The 26,122-nt window shown below is 39.6% G+C and overlaps 4 protein-coding genes across 6 annotated transcripts; 2 read left to right on the top strand and 2 right to left on the bottom strand.

The window, feature by feature from the left end:
- Window positions 1-1,147: 1,147 nt before the first annotated feature.
- LOC103703304 (uncharacterized) lies at window positions 1,148-3,448 on the bottom strand. The gene is made up of 3 exons (XM_008786117.5): window positions 3,230-3,448; window positions 1,757-1,878; window positions 1,148-1,629 (listed from the first exon to the last, which is right to left on the bottom strand). Exons 1-3 carry the CDS (start codon window positions 3,363-3,365, stop codon window positions 1,303-1,305), a joined length of 585 nt encoding a protein of 194 aa, XP_008784339.3. The 5' UTR covers window positions 3,366-3,448; the 3' UTR covers window positions 1,148-1,302.
- A 2,101-nt stretch (window positions 3,449-5,549) lies between these two features.
- Window positions 5,550-12,247, bottom strand: LOC103703302 (Pectin lyase-like superfamily protein). Its single transcript, XM_008786116.5, has 6 exons — window positions 12,058-12,247; window positions 11,553-11,985; window positions 10,060-10,180; window positions 8,291-8,539; window positions 7,669-7,822; window positions 5,550-6,426 (listed from the first exon to the last, which is right to left on the bottom strand). The coding sequence occupies exons 2-6, from the start codon at window positions 11,949-11,951 to the stop codon at window positions 5,901-5,903; spliced, it is 1,449 nt and encodes a 482-aa protein (XP_008784338.1). The 5' UTR covers window positions 11,952-11,985; window positions 12,058-12,247; the 3' UTR covers window positions 5,550-5,900.
- A 1,689-nt stretch (window positions 12,248-13,936) lies between these two features.
- LHCA6 (PSI type II chlorophyll a/b-binding protein (Lhca2*1)) lies at window positions 13,937-16,594 on the top strand. Of its 2 annotated transcripts, XM_008786252.4 has the most exons (5): window positions 13,937-14,043; window positions 14,290-14,451; window positions 14,593-14,630; window positions 14,830-15,344; window positions 16,375-16,594. In XM_008786252.4, the coding sequence occupies exons 1-5, from the start codon at window positions 13,997-13,999 to the stop codon at window positions 16,390-16,392; spliced, it is 780 nt and encodes a 259-aa protein (XP_008784474.3). In that variant the 5' UTR covers window positions 13,937-13,996; the 3' UTR covers window positions 16,393-16,594. The 2 variants fall into 2 exon arrangements, with proteins under 2 accessions (XP_008784474.3, XP_088570493.1); XM_088714367.2 differs by lacking the exon at window positions 16,375-16,594 and having other exon boundaries at window positions 14,830-15,658.
- Window positions 16,595-19,419: 2,825 nt separating this feature from the next.
- LOC103703301 (exocyst complex component EXO70B1-like) lies at window positions 19,420-25,375 on the top strand. 2 transcript variants are annotated; one of them, XM_017841841.4, is made up of 2 exons: window positions 19,420-21,560; window positions 21,659-21,899. In XM_017841841.4, exon 1 carries the CDS (start codon window positions 19,638-19,640, stop codon window positions 21,537-21,539), a length of 1,902 nt encoding a protein of 633 aa, XP_017697330.3. In that variant the 5' UTR covers window positions 19,420-19,637; the 3' UTR covers window positions 21,540-21,560; window positions 21,659-21,899. The 2 variants fall into 2 exon arrangements, with proteins under 2 accessions (XP_017697330.3, XP_088570492.1); XM_088714366.2 differs by lacking the exon at window positions 21,659-21,899 and adding an exon at window positions 25,355-25,375 and having other exon boundaries at window positions 19,489-21,560.
- The last annotated feature ends 747 nt before the right edge of the window (window positions 25,376-26,122 follow it).

Below are 26,122 nucleotides of genomic sequence, written 5' to 3'. Positions count from 1 at the left end.
GATAGGTTTGAGTATCTATAGACCCATCTTATCTCATTACATACTCTCCAACATGTCCTCTTCTGCCCTCGTTTTCTAATTGGTGGGCGTCAGCCTCAAAAGTTGACTCAGATGGCAGCCAATTCACTTTCATGACAAATAGAAGGAATTCTGTGCATGGATGCTACCCACAAGTGGAGGAATTAGTACCATTTTGCATATGATTGAAATGAAAAATCTTTCAATTTGACAGAAGGATACTTTTCATTTTGGGACCACTTTTAAGGACAGAAGGTGCATCTCTAGAAACTTAGTTTAACCTGATTCTTGATCCTATTTTACAAAATATCCCTAGACAAAGTTAAGAAGTCTCTTTTAGCTAATTTGTAAAGGAAGCTATGAACTTATTTATATTAATGATAGTATTGTGTAAAAGTTGGCATATATTGTAGTAAGTAGGCTTAAACATAAGACTCTGGCCGGGCAAATTGGAGCACAATGAGTTGCATATTTCATCTCAACAAGTAATTTCTATAGGCAAATCAAACCAATTGGAAATCCATAGCTGTATTTATTATCCAGTACCAAGGTTGTATTGCTCTGTATACACAAATTATAATTGAAATGAAGGCGTATCACGGTATGTGCTACCCTATCATGTGACTTGGAAACCCTGTGCCATAATAATATTTCGAAACTTAATCCATGGTAAATCAATAGTAAGTTGTTACAAAGACTATCTGCATCTTAGAAGCATTTTTTACTTCCAGTAATTTCTCATTGGAGCTTCTCTCATTTCTTTTATCAAGCATAATGATGCGAAACGAGCTTTAATAAGTTCTAATACGGAGATGCTGCATGTATAATTACTGTAAACAATATTTGCTTAATAGCTCAATCTGTACATAGCAAAACCTCTTTTTCTATTTTTTTAAAAAAATTATGGTAAGGGAATTAAATCGTTTTTCCCAATTACTCTTATTCTTATTTTATTTTGATGGAAGGAATACTCATCTGGTAAAATTACCTTGGTAATTTTGTGTCAAATACTTGAAAGTTTCACACATGGAACTTCCTCAGTTCCTCCATTTGTGTGCAGAAACTAGGCAGCAGCCCAGTATGTTAAATAGTAATTTATTTCCATTGGCACATAGACCACACATTCCACTACTGCAACTGAAGATTCTTAACCAACTTGTTATTTCACAGGCAAGGTATGTAGCTCAGAGGAAAAATGTTCAAATTTCATCAAACAGTTGCAGCCACATAACACCCAAACTGTATTGTAACAAGGAAGAAAACAAGCTTACTTTGCTCGTTTGACTAGGGTTTGGAAGAGATGAGGTAGTTGAGGAAGGGTTCGACGTTGGGAGCAAGAGCCTTGAGCTCAGCAAGAGTGGCTAGCTCATTGTCCTCAAACTGGAACGCAGGGGCGCAGGTGACACCAACGAGAGAATAATGCAGCTCAGGGTCCCTGTTTGGAGCTTTGGCAAGAGCACTGCCATCTGATGCAAAGGATTCAACATCCAAGGTTGGGAATGCACCAAACCACACATTTGGTGGTACTGTGTACTGCGGGTGCTGGCCGGCTTCTAGGTCCGGTCCGACGACCGTCAGCTTGATCTTGCCATCATCAAGTAGCTCAAACACCTGGTTGAGGTTGAGATCAGAAGAATGACACAAAGCAAAGAAAAAAAGGTTGGTATTACACGAAAAAGCACAGTATATGTTTAAATAATGCAATCTACATTATAGCTGCTAGAATTAGTTTTCTAACCGTGAGAGGCTCTCCCATATAATAGTGCCAGGTTTCAGAACAAGGGATGCGATGGAGGTGAGCAATGCCTCCTGATGGCAGCAAGAAGTAGATGGCTGAGCTCACAGGACGGTCCACCTTGTCTACAAAAGCCTCAAGTTAGAGGGTGTAACGCTTCAAGGAGACTAACAATACCCAAATAATAAGTAAAAGTTTCCCCAACAGTGTGGTTTCAACTTCATGAATCCTCCTTCACGACTTGTTCCTATTAACAGTTAATTCGCTTTCACTGCCAGCTGAATCAGAATTTATTTCATAGTATAATTATTTCTGAGAGTGGGTGTCAGCCAGAGTTTTTCACACTCCAATATCTTGGCGATCTTGGTAGGTGACTCATACCAAGTTGAATGAAGAAATTTGTCTTACGGAAGTTCTTTCTTTCTTCTTCTTCTTGTTTCTTTCTCCTTTTCTTTTGGTCTGAAGTATGGAGACATCAGATCTACCCGTATCGATATATCACTCTATCAGCCAATGTAATAAGGAGATTAACTACCATTTTATCCAATGATTTTAATATCTGGTGATTAAAATATCAATTAGTCTCAACCACTATATTAGTAGCATATCAACAGTGCTTATCTGTATCAGTCTGTATTAGATGGTACCACCGAGGTCCGACACCAGTACATATCAGCATCTCATTGAAATGACCAACATAGTATCAACCTCAAGAAAGTAATATTTGTGAAGGAGAAACAAAAACAAAGTCTCCAAAGAGATATGGCTACTCAAATAGAGTCTGTGTTCAATTTCACTCACCGAATTAATTTGAGATACGAACAGTGAATTATCCAACTATTATGACAAAATTTGGCTAAACAACCCTGCACTATTTAGTAATTATGCTGCTAATATCTAAACCCAAAGGTGGTTGCTTATAGATGGCTGAGGTAATTTCATTTTTTGGATTGTATTCTAATATCAATAACAAATTAGAATATGTAGATTTTAACTAAAGAGGAACTACTAATGCATTGTTCCTAACCCTAACCCTTATTTCAAATTGTCCAAGCCCCACTATAATCAGGAGTTTCCAACCCATCAAAACAGAGAATCTCTACCAGCAATCAAAGAATAAGCTTAGATTACCAAGAAAGAAGTGATGAATCAAAGAAATTTCATCCATTCTAACAAATCGACCATATTTAACAACAATCAAAATCCAATAAAATGATGGAACGACTCAAGAATACCCACATGAGTACTCGGACAATACCCCCAATGACAAGATCAAAACTTTACCGAATCCACCGTCTAAAATAACGACAAACAGCAATAAAAAGGTCAAATTGAGGAGAAAGATCCATTACAAATGATGAGATAGAGAGGATCCAAAGAAAAATCAAAATATCGATCAATATATAGCTAAAAAAACAAGTTTTTATAGAATTTTTCAAGCTTATAGCAGATAATATCTAAGTGAAATGCGCTTACAATGGGGTGGGAGCTGAGATTTGGGGAGAGTGACGGAGAAGTCTCTGAACGTCTCCAAGTAGAAGCCTCCATCAGGGTGGGGCTTCAGATCCAACAGAGCTGCGATCTCTGAAGCCTTCATCTTCGGCGAACCCATGCCCTTCTCCACGCACGAAAAAAGGGAGGAAGAGAGAGAGAGAGAGGAGAAGAATTGCAGTAAGAATTAGAGGGAGGTGGAGGGTCACGTGCCTCGGCTGGGCTACTCCAACTCAGTCCACACTCGGGACCAAGGCGTCAATGATGCCGTTATGATATCATAACGGCCATTTTATAAAACCGTTAACGGTCATAACGGTTATAACGGTCCAAAATTACTTGAATTGAAATTATTTAAATTTACAATGAGGAATGATATGGAGTTCTCATGAACAATCCTGTTATCATGTGGCAACTGAGGATCGATGCAGCTTGTATAATTTATTGCTAAATATCAAAACTTGGTTAATTATAGAGTTGCAAAATCGAGCTCAATGAACTTTTTCTTGTGCATGGAATAGATATTCTGAAGAATTTTTTATTTAACATAATAATAATTATAGCATTCATTATTTTCTATTGTAACAGAAGATGATGATTGAAATATCATTGTAGATTTTGAAAACATTAGAATAATTATATTATGATATTATAACATACATTATTTTAGAGTATGACAGCAATGATAGGTAAAAATTTTGATGGCTTAGCTTTGCGGTAGCTTAAATTCATCTTTTTCATGTTTTTCTAATTGCATGCAATTTTAGCCTACTAAAAATATACCCTCGTTTAATACTTATTACACAACCTAGCCAAAAGGCTCCTTCTTTCTTCTCTCTTTTTATGATAGGCTAGGAAGGGGTCTCATCTAAGATTTCCCTCCTGCATTTAAGTACAAAATGCTCCCCATTTGGAACAAATTCTTGGGGAATAACATCACCTAATACTTGAACTTGGACCTACCATTTATGACTGAAGGGGTACAGCCATAAACCATTGAACTAACGCTCAGGTCCTAAAAGACCAACTGCCCCCTTAGCCCTAGCAATTTTGGCTCTCAGTTATTTCCCGAGATGTTCCAAAGAGAAACGGATGTTGGTGCTATTCTCATTTTTCCAATATACAGTTAATTAGGTTTTGCTGATATAATTAGCTCGGCATATTGTATGAAGGGTCATGGCTTAGTGCAGTGAATTACCAACCATAACATCTCAATGTCATCCATATATAGTCAGGAAGAAAAGTTCAGAAATGTTTGTTTACTTGAATCAATCCCTAGAAGGAACATTTGGAAAATAGTGATTCACAAAACCATAGCTGGGATGAGATTTTAGGGTTATGAGTTAACATCAGTCATCCAATCAAAATAGAAGCAATGAACTTATCGGATTAAACAAACAGAAATGCCCGGGTTTCTGATTGTGATAGTTATATCTGATATGCAAATGGGTAAAGCAGCTGCAGTGGTATTCAAAACATTCCTGGATTCAATTTTTAGTCCTAGTGCAGGATATGCTGTGATCCTTAGCTAATTGTTAATTTTCAAGTCCACAAGTCATTATTAAAAAGGGCAAACAAGGAATTAAGAGGGGTTAGTTACCCGACGATGGATTAGCATGCTATTTAGATAGCCCCCATAACATGTGTAAAGCATTTAAAAATTATCGATGCTAGTAAAATAGTAAATTCCATGCCAAGCACTTAATTTTCGGCTGTCTTGCAAATTTAATCTTTTGATCTTCAAACTGTAAATTTGCAAAAAAATTTCTCCAATTTTGAAAAAACAAATGCTGTACTCAATAACATATGGAGAAGTTAATTGAACATCTTCAAATCATTTATGCCAGCAGCATGAACAATTGTATTACTTCTTCAAATATAACTTGAGGATTCCGATTGTCCTGGTAAAAAGCTGAAAATTTAAAATCTCTCAAATGATCAATAGGACAGAGGGACTGGATCACAATATGAGCAACAACTGTCGATAGAACTGTCATAAATGTCATGTTGATGATTATAAACAATTATGAAGCCAAAAAAAAAGTATCATTTTTCTCAAAAACTATTATTGCAGCCTTTTTATGTATAATTACATGACAGCTTAGAAAGGGCAAAAGATGCACTTATTTTACAGTTTTAACTTTTGGACATTAAGTTCACAACTGAATGCCAATATTCAGACTTCTACTTCATACTTTACAATTATCATACTGTCAAATTCCAGTTGCTTAACATATACTGCTACATCAGGCATTTTATATATTATGTTCACGACCATTAGAGCAGCACAAAAACAGCTATACTATTGAAGTACTTGCCATTTGCAAATTGAAACTATGATACAACCAGGTATCCTTTCATTGGTTGGAGGAAATACAAATACAAGGAATAAGAGAATCTCTCCTGCACTTCCAAATTTCAGCTTCAAATCCTGTAAGTTCTCTGCTGTGAATATCATCTATAAAATTAACTATTCAAGAATTTTGAGGGCAGAGAACAACCTGCTGCAAGACCATGAAATGACCATGCTTATTTCTTGACATTCCAAAAATATAAATAACCAATGAGAACTCTGTATGTACAAGCCCCCCAGAAAAGGGAAAACAAAAACAAGGGGGAGAAGTAAAACTTGGCAGTAGATGCTTGACAAATTTTTTCAAATATCATAGTCAACGTCGGTGCTGTTCTGTGACACTGATCGCCTCACCAGCTGCCCCTGCTCATCGTAAACGTCGAGGTTCTCACATGGCGCAGGGAAGATGGACCCAATCACACGTCCCTGAACAAACGAGCACTGGAAGATGTGCTTCTTCTTGTAAGTTATACCCACTGACATGTTACGGAAGCTGACACGCTTGACCGGGATGTCCTCACTGCCATGGATCCGAACTGGGACGCGGACTCCCTGTCCGTGAATCTGACTGAAGGATATGTTCTCGATAAGGGGAACAGCCCTGGGATCAAAGCCTTTATCAGGGTGCTCATTATAGTCAGTCTTAATCACGATGCCAACACGGACATTATCAAGGGTCACGTTGTGGTAGGATATGTTGCGGATGTAGCCCCCCCTCCCAGGGGCAGTCTTTATTCTGATGCCCCGCCTTGACTCCCAGACATTAAGGTTTTCCACGGTAACATTTGAAACACCTCCAGACATCTCACTGCCTATTGATACTCCAGCACTGTGCAATAAAAATAGTCTAATTTAGAGTAGGAAGTGGCTGAAATTCTAATGCAATTGATCCATGAGTTCAGCAGAGAAAAATCTTTAATTTCTTAAAACAGCAGTTAGAAATGCAACAGCGCAACTCCAAATTAGGTCTTGATAACCAAACTGAATTGCATTTACTGCTGCTTCTCACATAATAACAATGGATAAGGTCTTCTACTGCCCTCGCATTAGGTATATTGGAAAATGCTGGAAAAACCGCCAAAAAAAACAGGTTGAAATTTGCAACCAAATTGTACGAAAAGGTATTTCAATTCAGGGGGCTACAATCCTGCCCTACAACCCACATGACATGCAGTGCGTCTGCCAGCAGTAGCAGGCAGTTATGAAGAAAACTGTGTTGAGAATGTAAAACATAGCGATTTCTTTATTTTCTTTATCAAAAAAAAAGGAGAGGTGGATGGGATAATTTTGTTTGCCGAGTCAGGGCTGATGTGGAATATGTTGATCCCTGAGTTATGCCTAAGAAAAGTAGCCATGTGGCTATACTGCTAGTTCACCAGAGGAACTTGAAGAACAGTCTTCAAGATTGAAGATGCCGGCAACAATACAAGGAGATATGTAAAAATGGTGAATGGTATAAGAAATGAGTGATGGACTACATATAGATGGTAAATTGTGCATGAAAAAATATGCACATTATTCTGTGTCTTTTGCAAAAAATTATCAATAAATCATGAGATGACAACCAGTTGAATGATTCTGTGAAATAGACCTTGATTCCTAAATGGTTTATGAAATTCACAAACTTCATTGAAAAATTTCAAAGCCATGGACAATCTGGACTTCAGGTGACGGAGTTGTGGACTTGGTGAGGTTTGGGATATGCAATCTGGAGTGAAGGAGCTCTAAAACTTTCTTTTGACATTTTAAAGACCATGTCTTTGATATTACATCCAAGCACAAAAAGTTTAAAGTTTTCAGACTCCGAGTCCATCTTCAAACAGTAATCATCAGCACTTTCAGCAGCTGATTGACTGGAAGTTTTCCATGGCTTGTTCGAGTTTTGGGACTCCAGTTCCTTTCTTCAAAATTCGAATTCGCACTTGCAACTAAAGGATTCAAGGTTACAGGTGCAGAATCATCAAGAAGCCTAGATAAATCATGCTATCCGATTTGCAACTAAACAATCATAAATACATAAAAAGCCTAATGTGTAAAACGATGCAAAATAATCCCAAAAAAAGAGGCTCACCTCACCACAGAGCGAACAGTGAGATTGCGGATTAAAATGTTAGTAGATGGACGCCCATATGCAATTCCATACTGATCCCAACCACTCTTTATGGCTATTCCATCATCACCTACGCATATGTAACAGTTCTCTATCACCATATCCTCACATGAATCTGCATATATCATGAGCAGCAATAAGGACTTGATAGACTGAACAATAGAGAAAGAAAAAGCTATCAAAGAATTCCTAAACAGTGCGAACTAAATTTATCCATCAAATAGTAGATATACAAGTTATCAACGTAATGGGTTTTCTCCAAACATGAATCAGAGAAGCTTGCAAAGCATGCATCGTAGAAAAGGGAAAAGAAGGGGGGCGGGCGGGCGGGAGCGGAATTGAAAAATGTTTGGTTGACAAGAAGACAGCATCCTGGCGTGGGGTCATATTCTGTCAACTTACCAAACCCATTTAAGAACCTTCAAGAAAAACTAAGTATATAATAGCGTAAACTAGATGTACAAGCATATGCCTGACTTCCAAAGCTTCCAAGAAACCAAATATATGTGTCAATCTCTGCAAATGGCTGCTTGCATCATATTGAGAAAAATAAAGGTGTTAAAGCCTTAAAGTGCACACTTACCTGGATCTATTCCATCTGTGTTTGGAGCTCCAGTAACAGGAGCCAAGATGGTAACATTTGTGACAGTTACATTCTTGCAGTCGAAGGGATGGAGCGTCCAGAAAGGAGAATTGCGCAGAGTTATGTTTGAAATAATTATGTCTTTGGACCACATGATCTGCACAAGAGGCCCTCTAGTGTTGTTGAGAAGTCTTTTGAGATATTTTGTCCACCATGCTTGACCTTGTCCATTTATGGTACCGTTGTGTCCTGTTGGACAAGTGGAAGAATACATCTAAGCAAGCAAACCGCAACCATCTTGCTCATTAGTCATTGAAAATTTTCAATTTTGAAGAACCAAAACACAAACAAAAAATAGCTGGAAAACAATATAAACATTAAAATAGCAGAGAATTTAGTAATTCTCAGACTATAACTTATAATGTCATGCAAGATCATAATTTACTGAAAGGGTGGTCTTGATAGCATTATCAAAATACCATTGTACTTTTTTTGTTGAAAAGGAAATCAAACATAGCTTAAAGTCCTTAAAAGAATTTATTTATTTATGCTCTAATTTAACAACTATATTCTTTCCTGCTAGAAACAAAAGTTTTGACAATGTTAACCTCTTCCAAATCTATCCTCATTGTTGCTAAAAGTAGATTACATCTGAACTGGAATGCAAGCATTTATCAGGACGATATTATCTGCCCTGAACCAAATGAATGGAAGAAGGTTGAACTCTTGCAATAATGAAAATCAGAGAACTGTCATTTGTTAGCTTCTGATCTTAGTTAAAGCATCCTTTTTCCCCCTTCTACTATCCTAAATATTAGAATACGATGTAACTATTAAGAGCTAGCATAGGAATTTTTTCTGAGGAAATAAGGTAAGAAAATACAAATTCAATTTCGCTAATTATGAATGTTTGCCTAGCAAATATAATGGATTTGGGTACGGGTAACTTTTTATTGCATCTGAACACTGAATAATTAAGTCAGATTTAGTGAACAGAAGATATAAGCTTTTAGCTGCATTTTTTGTGTATTAGAAGCCTGATTCAGAATAAATTTCCTTAAACTAATTAGCAATTAATACTTTGAGAGTCTTTGGCTTGATATTCAAATTTATCAAATACCTTGGTGAGACAAATATCATCAACTGTTGCCATATATGCCTGTAGTCATCAGCGAATTTCTATTTTTAGGTCACATAGTGTTCTTTCCCACAATTATAGTTATGGTAAGTTATGCTATAGTCTTTCATTATGATCAAGGAATCTAATACTAAAGCTTTCACATGGAAATGTGAAGGCATTGAGTCCTAGCCAAAGTATTTATTCTAATCAAAATAAGGTAAAGAGACATCTCCTTGTTAGTTTGCTAATTGGTTTTTAACATCTCCCAGTAATTAGTGAAGTAAGTTAAGATACATTTGAGCTTAGGTTGATGATTTCATCGATAGAGACAAGGTGCAGCTACAAGGCAACTTAAACAAGTACTTCTTCCAAGAAGTGACTGTTAAGGGAGCTCACGAAATCATGCTTGTTAGTTTTATATGTGAACTCTATTTTCCTTTTTTTCTTTTCCTCCCTTTGATTTATATAAGTTGTTTATCAAAATTAATAGTACTTTGATTACCACCACACTACCTTGACAAAGTACATGTACACTCGTCATTATTTTTAGCCTCTAATTCATCTTGCTTTCCCACAATAATTTTGTTTTACTTATTTTATACATCAGGAAGGAAACCTTGAAGATAAAAGATGCAGCAAATGCGTTAACCTGTTATAACCAAATCCTTCAGATTCTGGCCATGGATCAGACTCCCGTATCGAGGTCCCTTCTGTTCCCTCCCAAATCCATATGATGGCAATGGAGGCATCAATGGCCAATATCTCTCATCCTGTTGCAGCATAAAAGGATTGCAAAGTTAAATAAAATACTTCTCTCATATCCATAAGATGCAGCATAGGGGAACTTTTATAATAAATCGTCATTAATGCCCTTCTGAACTTGTATGATGAAAAATGAAGGCCTTAAAAAAGTGAGGCATGTTTCTCACTAAATGACTATAACCTGGTAATGGCAAGCAGAACAGAAAAAATATGGATTAAGGCCCACTGAGGAAACGATAACATAGATGTTCTCTGAAAATGAAGCAAGAATCCCATAAGTATTTTGATTTTATTTATAATAAATGCTTCAACTGCAGGTTAAGTACTATTTTGTAGTAGCCACTCTCAGAGTCACAAACATCCAGAGTTACAAGAAATATTATAGAAGATCAAATAATTAGATTCTAAGAAGTTATATTTTCTGTCATGTGACTACAGCTTCCCTAGTAGTTACTATGTAAGGAAGTTAATATTTCGAACGAGGGAAATCATGATAAGAGATTAGAGACCTAGTTGTAACAAAAAAGAGACCGAGAGGTTCAAAACCTCCCAAACAATATGAATTATGGCAAATTCTTCTTTTTGAGTTTGTTTCGTTATTGATTGTGTCATATTGTCTTCTTGCACAGTTCATCAAATATAGCATCTTTAAATTATTTCAAAAAGGGGGGAAGGAAAGATGGATAAGCTAATGAATATAAGACTCCAATCTCAAAAGACGACAATGATTATTTGATGTTTATCAGACGAAAATCCTCAATTACTGCTATCTACTCAGTGGGAATTATTATCACATTAAATGGAATTAAAAAAAAAAGAATCCCATATGGCGCTATCAACTACACAAGCAAAATATATGGCTACAACCTCTACAGATTACAAGTTTGATAATGGTTATGGCCTCACAGAAAGACAATGAAGTTGGGTCTCCTATCATTGTCAAATTGGGACTGCAACTTTGCAATAACACAAAACCACACACATCTTAAGGAAACCAACATCCTGCCATGCATAACTTCATAGATACAATAGTTACTTTAAAATGAAGTCATCCACTCCTAATGTCTATTAATTGTTAATTAGCAAATTTCTTCAGCAAAGGTCTCGATTTAGATACATTACAATACATAATAGCATCAACTTGAAGGTAAAATGTTACAATTCTAAGTTAAGCTACAGATATGTCATTCTTATAGAACTTCCATTTTATCATACATAAATGCCAAGATGACTTAAGAGATATAAACATCTTTTAAGTTCCAAACCTTCCCTATATTATTTCTTTACCTCATAGCCTCGTTAACTTAGGCTTACAAGCCTACAACTTCCCAGTAATTCAAATAAAAACAGGACATAACGAAATAAAACAACTAATCTCACCTCAATACCACGAATCTCGGCACCTTCTGCAAGAAAGAGAGTCATATGGCTAGTGAGGTTGAACGGCGCCGTAAGCCAGACTCCAGGCGGCACATTGAGCTGCCCGCCGCCCCTCCTTCCGAGCCTCGCGATCGCCGCCACCGCGCGCTCAAATGCCTCAGTATTCAGCGTCACTCCATCCCCAACCCCACCAAAATCCGTTATATTGTACGACACCGGCCGGAGCTTCGGCGCCGCCACTACCGGCAGCGCCCGCCGGAAGAACCGGATCCCGTCGACGGAGCTGCTCTGCCATAGGAACACCGTCGCGAATCCCACGATCCAGAGCACCAAAAAGAGGGTCCTGTGGGTCGAGAAGAACCCCGGCAGCCACCGCCGGAGTTTGTGGAAGGAGAACATCCCAATCTCCACAATTATCCCAATCAACCCCCACCTATCCAAACAAAAACACAAATTAACAAAACATAAAAAAGAAAAAATCACCGGATCTTCGGAAATTCTCTACCAAAAGAGGTGAAATTTAGGTCGACGTAAAGATCTCGGACAGGAGAGGTCGATCCGGACAGAAGGAAGGAATATAGATAAGGATTTGGAGGGTCATCTTAAGGTTTGAAGAACTAGGGTTTTGGCCATGGGCAAAGGGTATTTAAAAAGAGCGGGACGTGGAGTGAGGTGGAAGAGAAGGGAGAGAGGTCAATAGAGTTGGTGGTTCTGATTGGTCATTAGACGGAGGACGGAGAGGCGACTAATTTACGTGACGAAAATACCCTCAGTAGGAAATGTAATTCCCAAATCGGGACTGCTCTACCACCCCGTTTTCTTGTGTGCTCAAGGTATGCTATCCGTCGGATAGTGATCCAACGGTTGATAGTTTGGGGAACACCGAAAAGTTGTTATGCCGTCGGTCGGTGACAGGACTAAATTATTGGTAATTAATGCAAGGTTTGGTGTGATAGGAGGAATAATACATGTTGCAAATAATGGTTTTGGACTTTGAAACGGAATTTAGATATTTTATTTCACATGATTGGGATCCGACCATTGGACTGACATTGGCTGAGTTGTCTTCAGATTTGTTCTAAATTTTTATGAGATATGCTTGGAATTGTGAATTAGTGGGCTTCTGATTGGCTTGTTTATAGGGAATTTTGGGCCATTTTCTCAAATGGTGACCTGAAATGACTTCTGTTTTCCCAATACCTATACTTGCCAGATTCAGATCCACCTATATACAAATTTAGACTAAAATCTGAACTTAATTATAATTATTTTAATATTGAATCAGTAATACTTTGTAGTTAAGCTTTTAAGTTGCATGCATTGAAGAAGAATTAGGCTGAAATGTCTTGCTTGTAAGATTCTGTGGGTGTTATAAGGTCAAGTACTCGAGTAGGTTAGGTAAGTTGAAGCTTTCATTAGGAGCGTGAAAAAGACGAGTGGATTTTGGTGAAACATCAGTTTTAGGATGGAAGGATGGGGTTCCCCAAACAGTCAAATGAATGAGATTGAAGAACTTGTTTAACCTAGACTTGCAAACAATAAAGCACTCAAGATTATTTAAGGAATGCCAAGTTTGATGGTTTATGTAATTTTGTGGAGTGGAATTAGTCTACCATGGATCCAATATAGTTTACATATGTGGGAAAGGCCGCTAGTTATTCTCCACATAACCAATGGGAAGTTTGTGAATCCGATGACTTGCTTGTTTGTAATTTTGTAAGATTGTGAATTCAATTGCTTGTGTAACTTTTTAATTGATGAAAGAGTAAGGAGGAGCGGAGAAGGTTATTTGGGATTTGGATGAAATGGGAGAGACAATGAGAACAATGCGGACTATTTTCTTTCTTTCTTATTTTTTATTTTCGGTATAACTGCTGCTCACCCTACTTTAATATAGGACCAGTCAACAGAATCAGACACTAGAACCTGACTCAAGTGCGAAGGAGGGCCCCCCCCAGTGTGGCCAAAGTATCTCTCTATAGTGCTACGCAGCGTAGAATGCAACTCAGTCTGCGACTATGTTCGCCTTTCGGTATAGATGCACTACCTGAAAGGCGCTGCAATCTCTCAGCATCAGCCTGATGTCGCAAAGCAAGGGGACTTCTCTCCCTTCTCCATTCCTCCTTCCGTATCTAATCGATCACTGTGGCCGAATTTTTCTCTAGAATGATGCGCTCGGCCCTCAACCTTCGTCTCATATATGAGATCTTCTCTCATGCTGCCCTGAGCTCCACTGATCCGCCCAGCTCTTTTTTAACAACTAGGACTTTGCTGGTCTTCATTAGCCCACAAATACAGATATTTAAGTGGGCCCACCTCTGAAGAATCTCTGACACCTGGCAGCTTCTCATTGATTCTGTATCCACAAGCAGTTATGTCCATCCGTAGCAACCGCCAGTAGATAAAGCCCTCTCTCTTGAGTCGTGGTATTGAATCACTTATCCATGGCACTGGCTATTGGTTCCTCTGCATTCTTCAACCTCCAACCCAGGTTTGTAGATCACCATTCCAATCCTCTTCTCTCCTTTTTTTGTTTTCCTTTCACGCTGCGCCTTCCTTCAAGAATTCAATACCTTACAGCATTTGTAATTCCTCAGTAGTGTTCTGGCAAATTAATAAATTGCCATACCTTCACCTTTACGACTCTAGAAGCTCTAAGTACTCTGAAAGAGACTTGGCTTCTTTACTGACAAGCACTCTTTGTTATTGTTGTTGTTATTGTATTATTTGATGACAGGGTGAAGGCCCCAAACACAGTATCAAGGCTAATCAGGGCTTTTGCAAGACTACCAACTCGAACAAATGCAACTAAGGGGGTGTCCAGTGTGTGTGAACCCCTCCCCCCAGACAGGCCTCTGTGGTTCCCTGGAAGCTCCCCTCCGGAATGGCTTGATGGAAGGTTACTTTATTTTGCCTCCCTTACTTTTGTGTGTGTGTGTGTGAGAGAGAGAGAGAGAGAGAGAGCTGCTTATCTTTGCCACTTGATAAAGCTTCTAATGTTGTACGATAGTGAATGAATTTTCTTTATGTAATCTTACAGTCTCCCGGGAGATTATGGCTTCGATCCTCTTGGATTGGGTAAGCGTTCAGTACTCAATCACAACAAAGTTACATATGCCAATAACCAAGTGTTCTTCTAATACTGAAGTACTATTATCTCTTTAGTTACATTAGAGGAGCACTCAAATCATTCTTCTCATATATTATTACTAGAGTTTTCACTTGAATACTGCTTAATTACATGTTCTTTTTATTTTAATTATATCGAATGTTTCAGGGTCCGATCCAGAACTTCTTCGGTGGTTTGCACAGGCTGAACTGATGCATAGCAGATGGGCAATGCTTGCTGCTGCTGGCATTCTTGTCCCTGAATGCCTCGAGAAGCTCGGTTTTATTGAGAACTTCTCATGGTACGAGGCCGGGGCACAGCAGTATTTCACAGACCCTGTGACATTGTTTGTAGTTCAAATGATTCTAATGGGATGGGCAGAGGGAAGGAGATGGGCTGACTTTATAAAGCCTGGCTGTGTTGATATTGAACCCAAGTTTCCAAATCGAAAGAATCCTAAACCTGATGTGGGTTATCCTGGTGGTCTTTGGTTTGATTTTATGATGTGGGGTCGAGGGTCGCCGGAGCCGGTGATGGTGCTGAGGACGAAGGAAATCAAGAATGGCAGATTGGCAATGCTCGCTTTTATGGGGTTTTGGTTCCAGGCTATTTATACTGGAGAGGGGCCGCTCGAGAACTTGATGGCTCACTTGGCTGATCCGGGGCACTGCAACATTTTCGCGGTAATGCTCTGCTACTCCTTTTTCAGCCTAATGCACAAGGCTTCTATCACCGCAGGGTCTATGAAGGGTCAGATATATATAACCTTATCCTCGTGTATGAAGAGGCTGTTTTCATATTTTAAACTAGTAATACTTAGGTCTAGAGGAACCTTACTGTTGCACCAAGACTCACTATCCTTTTAACAAAGAATGAACTATCTATATAACCAATATTATCAACCTAGGTTGGTTAACAATTCAATTAGATGGTCACTTTTGAGCCACTTGTTGTAAAACTTATCAGCAACACTGAATAGCTGGAGAACAAGATGGATCCTAAGGAATTGTGTTCTAAGGTCCATTTAGAGAAGCTCTTGCTCGCCCATGATAAGCATGGATGCTAGATGGATGTAATTGAGCTTGATCCCTTGTTTCCAACTGAACTAAAGAATGTGAAATTAAGACTGAAAAGAGGAATGAAGCAGAAAGGAGAAGTAATAGAGACAACAAAAATGCTTCTCTCCAACATTGGAGCTCTTCTGCAAATTTAAAGTGTATAGTCGAATCATATACATCCAACATTTCATGATACTAAATTCTTTAGTAATATTCCTATTTAGTTACCTTATTTTAAGCTATCTGTTTTCCTTGTATTATAGCATCCCTCGCCGAACTATACGAATTTGAATAGACATTTTGAATATATTTCTGATACCAGTGTTTACAAATAGTGGGACAGTTTTGTTACTCAGAGATGTTTCTGTATTTGTCACTACAACTTTAAGCTCTCCCTACGCTTTCAGAATAGATATATAATCTTATTTTCCCCTTTTCTGGATAAATGATACTGGAACTATTACATATTTCTCACATACAATATAATACAGTGACATAAGGATGACAAGGGAGGAGCAATGCAAGGATAGACAGTTTTTGTTTTGCACAAAAAACTGAACATAAATATTGTGGTCTTGTAATATGATTGCTTTCCTCTATGAATTGGTCTTGCAGTTCTTTCTTCTCTTCTTCATTCCTGATTGTTCCTTTGCAGGCATTATCATCTCATTAATGTCCTTCAGCCATGGTGGATGGCTTCATAAGAAGATGATGGTAGTTGGGCTGCTTGGCTGGAGTAAAATGCGATAGGCACCATTGAGTTCTTTTCTTTTCTTTTCTTTTTTCCTGTAGTTACAAAGTGCTGCTATTTAGAGAGCCTTGTACACATTGGATGTTACTGCAAGAAATTTTCAATTCAGTCTGCTATTTTCTCATTTGGTTGCGTCTCTGATTTCAGTTTTGCTCATTTTGCTTTCTTCTGCTCAAGTGACTGCATCTTTTGTTTCTCAAGGGCAAAGTTTAATGTTCTTAAGATTTTGAGGTTAGAAAAGACCTGGAAATATATTTTGTTTTCGAACTTTATTGGGTGTGTCCATTCCATTAACCATCCAATTGCACAAGGGCAAATATAAGCAAAATTCTGAAAAGAAGGGCAAATAAGACAAGTAGAGTCCGCGGGTTGGTTGCGGGTTGAGTCCAGATCAAGCATTCTTGATCCGCTTGTTGGTTGGGTTGGGTTCATGTCAAGCCTTAAAAACCTCGATATCTGATCTTAAACCAACTTGAACCCTATAGGACCTGCTCACCTAATCTTGGATTGTTTCTATGGTGCACTGCTGACAGCTAAATTAGGGTATAATTTCTCACGATGAACAGGTCTTTTTTGGGGTCATAGAGAGAGAATAGAGATAAGGTGTGACTGATCTTTCTATAAAGGGTTTTTTTTTTTTTTTTTGGCTAGTCTCTTCCATCGCACTGGTTTTCAACATTTTTTTTTAATTTTATTTTTTTTATTACAGAACACTGAATGGATGGGAAGGATTTCCTCAGTTCAAATTTCAAACCGTAGAAGTTTGATCATTCGTTGGTCATAGTTCAAATTTCCTTTTTCTGGATGTTCTTGAAATTACTATATTGTTCAACAGCCATTGTTTTGGATTATGGTTTATGGTTATGGTTACAGTTATTATGGTTTTGGTTACAGTTATTATGGTTATGGTTCCAGTTATTACGGGTATTACGGTTATGGGCTACATTGATGACCAAATACAAGAGGTCAAATCATAAAGTCTGAGAAATAAGTTTAGTTCTGAAAAATTAAGCAAGTGGCTGCACATATATGGAAAAAAAAAAACATGCTTCCATTTATTTGGTGGCTTTACTTGAAGAAATACTTGGTATCTAGGTGTTGAACAGAGGATTACCAATTACCCAAGCAAGTCTCTAAGCAATCCAAACCCCTCACCCAAAATAAAGACAAGAAAGGGGACAAAAACTTGTTCAACTTTTATATATATATATATATAAAGAGTGCATGAAACCTTTTGAACTAAAAATGGCCTTTAATGGACCCATGGAAGCAGTATTAGATCCTCTAAGGTCCAATTCTGGAAAATGGGTACATAATAGATTTTGATTGTCTAGAGAAAATGATGAGGTCCTCTTTTTAATAGTAGAGAAGGATGGAATAAGGAAAAATTGAAAACTTGATTCTTTTAAATATTTTTAATTGTGCCTAGTACTTTTAAATATTCTCATCATGACCCTTCATTTTTTAAACCAGATGCCTTAAAGAATTGCATCCAAGCTAGAGCAAAACAACTATTAGAAATCTATCAAATGCCTTGATTCTAGGAATTTCCTTCAACTATGACTGTATGCGATTTGCCCTCCCATTGAATACTAATAAAAAACCTCAATGCCATTTCATCTATCTTATGAATTAGTCCCATATTTAGATATGTTTGGTAGTGCTCTAAATTAATGACATTTGGATGTATCACTGGCGCTAAATTGAGGCAACGAAATGATGGTTAAGTAGGCCAAATTATTAGTTGGATCAAATCCACCGTTGAGCTAGTGGGCTAGCTCAACTAGAAAGCAACACATTCCTGGCTTCTCTTTTCCCTGCTCTTTCTTCTTTATTCCTTTTTGGTTATATTGCCTTCTAGTTGTTTTAGGCATCAGCTCAGCAGTCGATCCAGTCCAATCAATAATTTTTCGTTAAGTAGGCCATCTAAGATAGTAAATGCTAACAAAAAGCTTACAAAGCAGCTTTTGAAACATTATAAAGAAATCTCCTATTAACTATTTGTTTCCTCATAAATTTATTATCATATAAATAAGTTTCTAAATGTGTTTGTTTACATACAATGTGTTTCCCCATCTTAGACAATCCAACAAAATAGTATTTCCACAAACTTGCAATGCAAATATATTAGGAAATCTAATTTAGTCCATATTACTTGTATGGCCAATAAGCCCATGTCATTCGACCTGGTTGTGTAACCAAGGATGCATTTGTGCTGCAACAACTGTGTCACCTTAAAAGGTATCTTTCTTAAAAAAACAAGGAATAAAAGAAGAACACATTATGGTCGACAGAGGGGTCACATTATGGAGTCCCCTATGATTAACAAAAGCCAATATGAGAGAGGGAAGAATCCTTTAAAGGTGGACCCCACTGGTTGACAAACAAGCGACGGAGCTCCCTCCCCGAAAGCGGTGGGCCCGACCAGCTAAGCCCGAGCCACACCCATCGAAACAAACCCAACCTCGCCTCCTGGCCCTGCGTACGATCCGGGCCCACGCATCACTGATTTCGGTCCCGCTTGTACGGAAATCTTTCGAGATCCCCTTACTTTCCAAAACGCTCCCATCCATCCGACGGCTGGAAACGACCGACCCTTCATTTGATCGCTCATCCGCCGTCTCTCCCCTCGACCTTCGATCAACGAAAATAATTTTTTCTGCGCTGAATTAGGATTTTAATTTAAAAGTAGAGTGAAAATATCAAACGGCACCGTTATTTTTTAGCTGGCGGTCTGAAATCGTCGCGACGGGCCGTTATTTTGAAGTGAAGGCGTTTCCGCCGCCCGTCCTCATGTGGGCCCCTGTCCGAATTCCCCTTTGGTCGGAGTCGGATTATCCGATAAATCCGGTGGAGCAACTCCACACGGGTGCCCATTCCCATATCAATCTCACACGGGAACCAAGTCATAATGCCTATTTAAACGTGCCATCACGCCACCGTCCGATCGTTAGTCTTCGAATGGATATGAAACGCCGCCACCGGAATATTCTCCCCCTCTGTGAGTCAAAATTCAAAGCGTCACCCTCCCACGTCTCACCTCTCTCTCGCTGCCCAGGAAGAGAGAAAAGGGGATCAAGACAAGAGAGTCCACAGCCGCCCCTCGAGACCTTCCAATCTCTCTCTTCTCAGACGAATCACTGCCGTCAAGAAATCCTATCCCTTCTATGATGGACCGCTCCGGAGGCGCCATGCCGTCGCCGGCGGCGGATGGGAATCTGGAGGAGGCGGAGCGGGAGATCATGCGGTGGGACTTGGCCTCCACGACCGCGCGGATCTTTGACGGCGGGGACCGCTCCGACGCCGAGCGCTTCCTCCGCGCCGTCGACGAGATCTGCCGCTTCATCAAGAAACCCATCGACGTCGGCAGCCCCCGCCGGTCGTCTTCGTCGTCGTCGTCGGCGGCGGAGAACGGGATCAAGATCGCGATGGCCCGGCTGGAGGAAGAGTTCCAGAATATAGTGGTTTCGAGAGTCAACGAGTTCGAGATCGAGTCGCTCGTCGATCTGAGCTCGCTGTCGATGTCGAGCTCGATGTCCGTGGAGGAGGATCGGGCTGGCGATCTCTCCGACTCTGAAGGCTGTGATGAGGGTAGCCTCCTGGCGTCGGGATCGGAGGGGAGCAGCCTGGGTCACAGGAGGAAGAGCAGCAGTTGCCGGTCGACAAGAAGCATCCGGGAAATCGATCTTCTGCCGGAGGACGCAATCGCGGATCTGCGGAGCATCGCGGAGCGGATGATCGCCGCCGGATACGGCCGGGAGTGCGTCCAGGTGTACAGCTCTGCCCGGAAGGCGGCGGTGGACCTGTGTTTCCGGCAGCTGGGCGTGGAGAAGCTCAGCATAGGCGACGTCCAGCGCCTCGGGTGGGACGCACTCGAAGCCAAGATCCGGCGGTGGATCCGCGCCGCCCGGGCCTGCGTCCGGATCGTCTTCGCCAGCGAGCGCCGCCTCTGCGAGTGCGTCTTCGACGACCTCGGTGGCGTCCCCGGCGGCGACGACGCCCCCTTCACCGAGGCTGTCAAGGGCGCGGCGATTCAGCTCTTCGGCTTCGCCGAGGCCATCAGCATCAGCCGCCGATCTCCCGAGAAGCTCTTCAAGATTCTCGACCTCCACGACGCCATCTCTGACCTCCTCCCCGACATCGCCGCCGTGTTCTGCTCCAAGTCCTGCGAGTCCATCTACACCCAGGCCGCCGAGATCCTCTCCCGTCTCGCGGAGGCCGTCCGGGGGATCCTTTCCGAGTTGGAGAACGCCGTCCTCCGGGATCCCTCCAAGATCCCGGTCCCCGGCGGCACCATCCACCCGTTGACTCGCTATGTGATGAACTACATCAGCCTCATCTCCGATTACAAGCAAACTCTTGTCGAGCTCATCCTCACGAAGCCCTCGGTGAGCTCGCGGTTCTCCGGCGACGATCCGGACGCTGGTGGCCCGGAGGTCGACTTCCCGGAGCCGGAGAATAAGTCACCACTGGCGTTCCACTTGATCTGGATCATTGTTATACTTCAGGACAATCTCGAGAACAAGGCCAATCTCTACAAAGATAGTTCCCTCTCCCATCTCTTTCTGATGAACAACGTGCACTATATTGTCCAAAAGGCGAAGGGCTCGCCGGAGCTCCGGGAGCTGATCGGGGATGGCTACTTGAGGAAGCTGACGGCGAAGTTCCGGCAGTCAGCGACTAGCTATCAGAGGGCGACCTGGGTGGGGATCCTGTACTACCTGAGAGATGAGGGGGTTCATGTGAGTGGGAGCTTCTCTTCCGGGGTTTCGAAATCGACGCTGAGGGAGAGGTTCAGGGCTTTCAATGCAGCGTTTGATGAGGTCCACAGGACTCAGGCTGCATGGCTCGTGCCGGACACCCAGCTGAGAGAGGAGCTAAGAATTTCGATATCAGAGAGGCTGTTCCCGGCCTACCGGTCCTTCCTTGGTCGGTTCCGGCATCATTTAGAGAATGACAGGCACCCTGAGATGTATATCAAGTATTCAGTCGAGGATTTAGAGGCGGCCTTGTCTGATTTCTTTGAAGGATGCACGCCTTCTCCACTCAACAGGAGAAGATCACATTGAAGAAGGTGATGCTTTAAAGAGGTATAGACCCACGGGTGTTTTAGCTGATATTCTTTAAATTTTTAGGGGGAAGTTTGCAGGTGCCTGCTATTAGTTGAGTAGAGCTTCAAATTTTACAGGCTCTTATTGTAGCTGATGGAGAGATCTACAATCCTGCATAATATTTCTTTGTGAAATGAAGATCTTGCTGGGGCTGTCAAATACTTAAGGGCCTGCACCTGTTTAGTTTCCCTCTGTACGCAAATTTGTTTTTGATTCTTGACATGATCTAGTCTTTGTTTAGCATGTTCATATTAAGTCTAGTTTGTTGATGTGAGTTTTCGTTTGGAAAATAATAAGTCATAGCAATTTTCTACCTCAGCTTTATGATTTTTTTTTTCCCAATGATATGCCTGGTTAATGAGCAGTAGAAACTTGTCTCTATACTTGTATTTCATACCTCTTCGGCATGATCCAGCAGTTTCTTTGGCTGTTGACACTTCAGGCTGAACAAGAAATTTCATGGATGGGCAGAATTATATGGTTCCATTTTTTTCCTGACTTGGAAAAAAAATGAAATGGGGAGGAATTAGTAAGCCACAATATGCGGAAAACAAGCCTCATGATGTGCTTTTATAAAAAAAAATTTACCCTCTGTAAGCTCATCATGTTGCTTCATATATGTCAACATACTAAAATTAAGAATGCCATTTTATGTTGGTTATGCTTCAGATGATCAGAATTCTTATAGCTAGTTCCTGTTGAATTCTGCACGTCATTATCATGCTTAAGCAACAGCATCTATGCACGTCAAAAGTTTTGATGCATCAACTATAGGTTATTGACATACGTCTCGTTCATATGATTCTTTAAGTTTTTTATGTCTTCCATGCTAATTTGGTAGCAGATTGGCCACCTTGTGCATGTGAGGATTTATTCTGCTATCTAAATGGATAGGCTATACATGACATTATGCTACCAAGATATTACTATAGCTATGGGACTATAATGCAGGACCAACAGGGATGACCTACATATGCATTTAAGGTCCAATGAACAATTAACTAGCTTGCTTTTCAGTTATCAGAAATAGGGGCAGCAGAGGGAAGTTTCGATTTTTATGATTAAATGATAATTCAGCTAAACCTGGCTTGCTAATTAGGAAATATGTAGGTATACTAGGAATTTTAATATAAGGTTTCATGGCAATCAGGATGGTTTTGGTGTTGGATTGAAAGCAAAATTCAGAAAATATAGAAGTTTATGTGCATAAATTTAATGTGGGACACAGAAAATTCAATGCAATAATTTAGCAAGCACAAAGAGGGTAAGGATGGAGGAAAGATAGAGAAGAGGGTGGAACCTGGCCTTTTCAAAACAAGCCACATATACTTATTCTTCATCTAGCTTTAAGAGGCCATTATAGACTCTTCATGAGTTGTGCTAGAAGTAAACTAGGACTATTTAAATTGAGAAAGAAATTTCTTCGTCTTACTTCTTTAGATCAAATTAAAATCCCCCAAAATTAGGATCTAATATAATCTAAGATATGCTCAAGGGACACTTATTGGACCCAAGTTAAACTTCAAAAAGAAAAGTTTCGGGCACTAGTTACTGGTTATGATACTTTAGTGGTACTGAAGGATGAATGGTGCTTCATACTTGATGTAGCACAGTCAAGGGAAGAGATCTTATTAGGGTTTTTGATAAAGCTGAAATCTATATATTGCCAGAATTTCAGGTTAAGACCAGATTTTTCAATAGAACTTTATTAAAAGGTAATATTTTTTTTGCAGAAAATAGGTAATGCTTCACCAAGTCTGACCTCGGTTTTAGTATTCTTCAAACTTTGGTGTATCCTGTGCACAAACTTGTCTTTTAAATTTCAGACTATCTTGAGGATCAACATGCCCAAGTTCTTTGACTTCTCCTTGATGACACTCAGCATCCAAACAGCCTTCTTCTACCAATGGATCAGCAGTAGATTTCATCTCCTTTCCTTCTAGTATCATCGCAAAATCTTTGACACTCATAGCTTCATCAAATGTATTTCATTAGATTCTTCAATACTCTGTGCATCTTGTGAAGCTTCTTCTGTGACCAAATTTTCGTCCAAAAAGCCTTTAGCATGTTGCATATATTCAATTCTTTGGGAAACTCCACCTCTTCTTTTACTTCCATAGTCACCCAAGCAGACTTGACGCATCATAAACCAATCTGCTTCAAATGCACTTGTGGCTTTTAATCGACATAATCTTCACTGTAATACATGTATGATAACACCCAAAATATAAGATGCTTGATTCCTTTGCATGCGTTGCTTTTTCTTCAAGCTTTCCATTGCATAGCGAACATTTTTCCTTCATTGGGCCTACTAGCATTGGGAAACTTCTTCCTCTTTCATAGACTTCTTCTCTTGGAACCTTCTTGGAAATAGTTTGTGCATATCTATTGCCATTCTGAAAGGTAAAGAGCTTTTTGTTGTGCGGCAGCAGATGCATCTCCTTAAGTAGCTTCTTCATCTCATCCCAATCGATGATGGGGTTCGGCCTCAATGAATCATCTGATCTGTTATGCCTCTCCACCATATGTAAGCTCGGCCTTTTAGTTTGTCTTAATGAAGCGTACTCGCATCTGGTCAGACATCATATCAGTGGAAGTAATCTTCTAGCACTGTGATCATATCTACAAACTTATGTGGTTCATGTTCTCCTGTAAAATCTTCATTAAGGATATACTCCTAAGTTGATAATCGGGTATGCTCCATGAATTGGACCGTGATATAACATTTTTTCATACCAAAAGCTGTGATACCAAACTAATGTAGGGTAGTCAAAGGAAGAGACCTTATTAGGGTTTAGGATAGGGTTGAAATCTATATATTGCTGGAATTAAAACCTGAATTTTCAACAGAACTGAATTAACTAGATAATGTTTTTGAAGAAAATAGGTAATGCTTGGCTAATATATAACCTAGGGTTTAGGATTATTGGCTCTACATTGAACTTTTAAGGATTTATGCAATTTAAAAAAAATAAAATCAAATGATTGCTGGAATTTCTTGGAAAAAAATCTGAGAAATATATATGATATTAAAAATATTTGGAAAGTAAAAGGGTGTTTTTGATGAAGAATTAGAAGAAAGGTAGATTTGTGAGTAGAAAGAGAATTAAAAGGAGAGAAGGGAGAGTAAATGGAAGAGGAAGGATGATACCAGATTAACTCAAGGACCTAGGAATCACATGTAGGGTTTCGAAGGTCTCACCTCTCACACTTTCATTGCAGCATCACACCACAATATAAAAAATTGAAGGAATCATCCCTTTCATTGTTAATCAATCATCTAACTCTGTTCCATGAAACTCCAAGACCCAAATTTATAAGACAAAGGCAGTGTAGCAATCTTAGCACTTCATTAAGCATTATGACATTTTTTCCACTTATGATTCGAATGAAGCTGATACATGGTCAGTTCTGCATGGGTTTGGGTGGCTTTAGTGGCTTCTGGATTAGTCCTAAAAATTGGTAATTGCTGAAAACCAGTTGAAATTGAAATGCTGGTTCATATAATATGAGGGCATTGGTAGAAACTTCTATTAAACAGAGGGTCTACAAAGGTAGTGGAAAAACAGGAGTCTCCACAGTCCAAGAACATACAATCTTCAGTGGCCTGCTCAAGGCTGGTTAGAAAAGAATGTCACCACTAGCCTCTTTGGCTTGTCTTCAAAAAGCATAATAGAATGTTCTTTGAGATCAAAGTAAGAGCAGTGTGAATTAGCCCAAATTATTGACAATACTGAAAATTGGTGATTTTTTAAGTGTTTCTTGCTTAGCAGAGGCTTACATGTTCAACTACACCATCATGATGCTTAAAAAGGAGAGATGCCTCTTCCTATCGAGGAGAGACATCCAGAAGACTACATGGATTCTACAGATCGTAGGTCAAAATTTGATGATTGCTAAGGAGAATTCCAGGTTCTTTGAAAACCCGAAAATAAATATTGCTGGAGCCAGGGTGCATGAGGTCATTTTGTGATCTGTCCATAGAACACAAACTGGCAGTGGCAGTGGACGGGACTATGAGATTAGTGAGAACTTTTGGAACAACAATGCTTGGATTCTCACATTGTTTAGAGCCAGGTCAATTCTATACAACAGGAGAGGTTATGATCAACTATGCAAAGTAAGCTTCTGATAAGCGAGATGATAGTTTCTCCGGGGGATGGAAAAGTGAATTTTCTACATGGTTAACTTAGCACTCCTACACTGTACTAGTATTTCTATTTTTTGGTCAATAAGCTTGCTACTTTCCCTATCCAGAAGTATTAGAAGACGTTGTTGCCTGTGAAGATCGAGGTTTTTATCTTGGCATGAGATCTTGGTTTGTATCAGTGTTGGGCACCTACCAATATGATATATGTGAAAATCTCAACCTTATTATGTTAGCTGATAAAAATTGATAAAAATCTGAGACATTTATACTGGTCGATACTTTTCAATCTTTTTTATTTCCTTAAATATTTTTTAAATTAATAATATTTGAAATTAATGTTTAAATATGGTTCCTAATCTTGGATTTTCTTATATAGGTCAAGATGTCAATA

This window comes from Phoenix dactylifera, chromosome 18 (assembly GCF_051530095.1).
Source record: "Phoenix dactylifera cultivar Ajwa chromosome 18, Ajwa_hap1_PhDact_Kaust_v1.1, whole genome shotgun sequence".
Taxonomy (NCBI): Eukaryota; Viridiplantae; Streptophyta; class Magnoliopsida; order Arecales; family Arecaceae; genus Phoenix; species Phoenix dactylifera.
The sequence above is the reverse complement of the archived record's forward strand: the minus strand, read 5'-3'. Positions and strand labels throughout refer to the sequence as shown.

Coding starts and splice junctions, on each gene's coding strand:
- LOC103703304 (XM_008786117.5), bottom strand. CDS start 3,365: ATGGGTTCGCCGAAGATGAAGGCTTCAGAGATCGCAGCTCTGTTGGAT. Junction 1,879..3,229: donor ATCTCAGCTCCCACCCCATT/GTAAGCGCATTT, acceptor AGGCTTTTGTAG/ACAAGGTGGACCGTCCTGTG. Junction 1,630..1,756: donor ATATGGGAGAGCCTCTCACG/GTTAGAAAACTA, acceptor AACCTCAACCAG/GTGTTTGAGCTACTTGATGA.
- LOC103703302 (XM_008786116.5), bottom strand. CDS start 11,951: ATGTTCTCCTTCCACAAACTCCGGCGGTGGCTGCCGGGGTTCTTCTCG. Junction 10,181..11,552: donor CCGAGATTCGTGGTATTGAG/GTGAGATTAGTT, acceptor ATGCTGCAACAG/GATGAGAGATATTGGCCATT. Junction 6,427..7,668: donor ACTGTTCGCTCTGTGGTGAG/GTGAGCCTCTTT, acceptor TTTATTGCACAG/TGCTGGAGTATCAATAGGCA.
- LHCA6 (XM_088714367.2), top strand. CDS start 13,997: ATGGCACTGGCTATTGGTTCCTCTGCATTCTTCAACCTCCAACCCAG. Junction 14,452..14,592: donor CCGGAATGGCTTGATGGAAG/GTTACTTTATTT, acceptor GTAATCTTACAG/TCTCCCGGGAGATTATGGCT. Junction 14,631..14,829: donor CTTCGATCCTCTTGGATTGG/GTAAGCGTTCAG, acceptor CGAATGTTTCAG/GGTCCGATCCAGAACTTCTT.
- LOC103703301 (XM_088714366.2), top strand. CDS start 19,638: ATGATGGACCGCTCCGGAGGCGCCATGCCGTCGCCGGCGGCGGATGGG.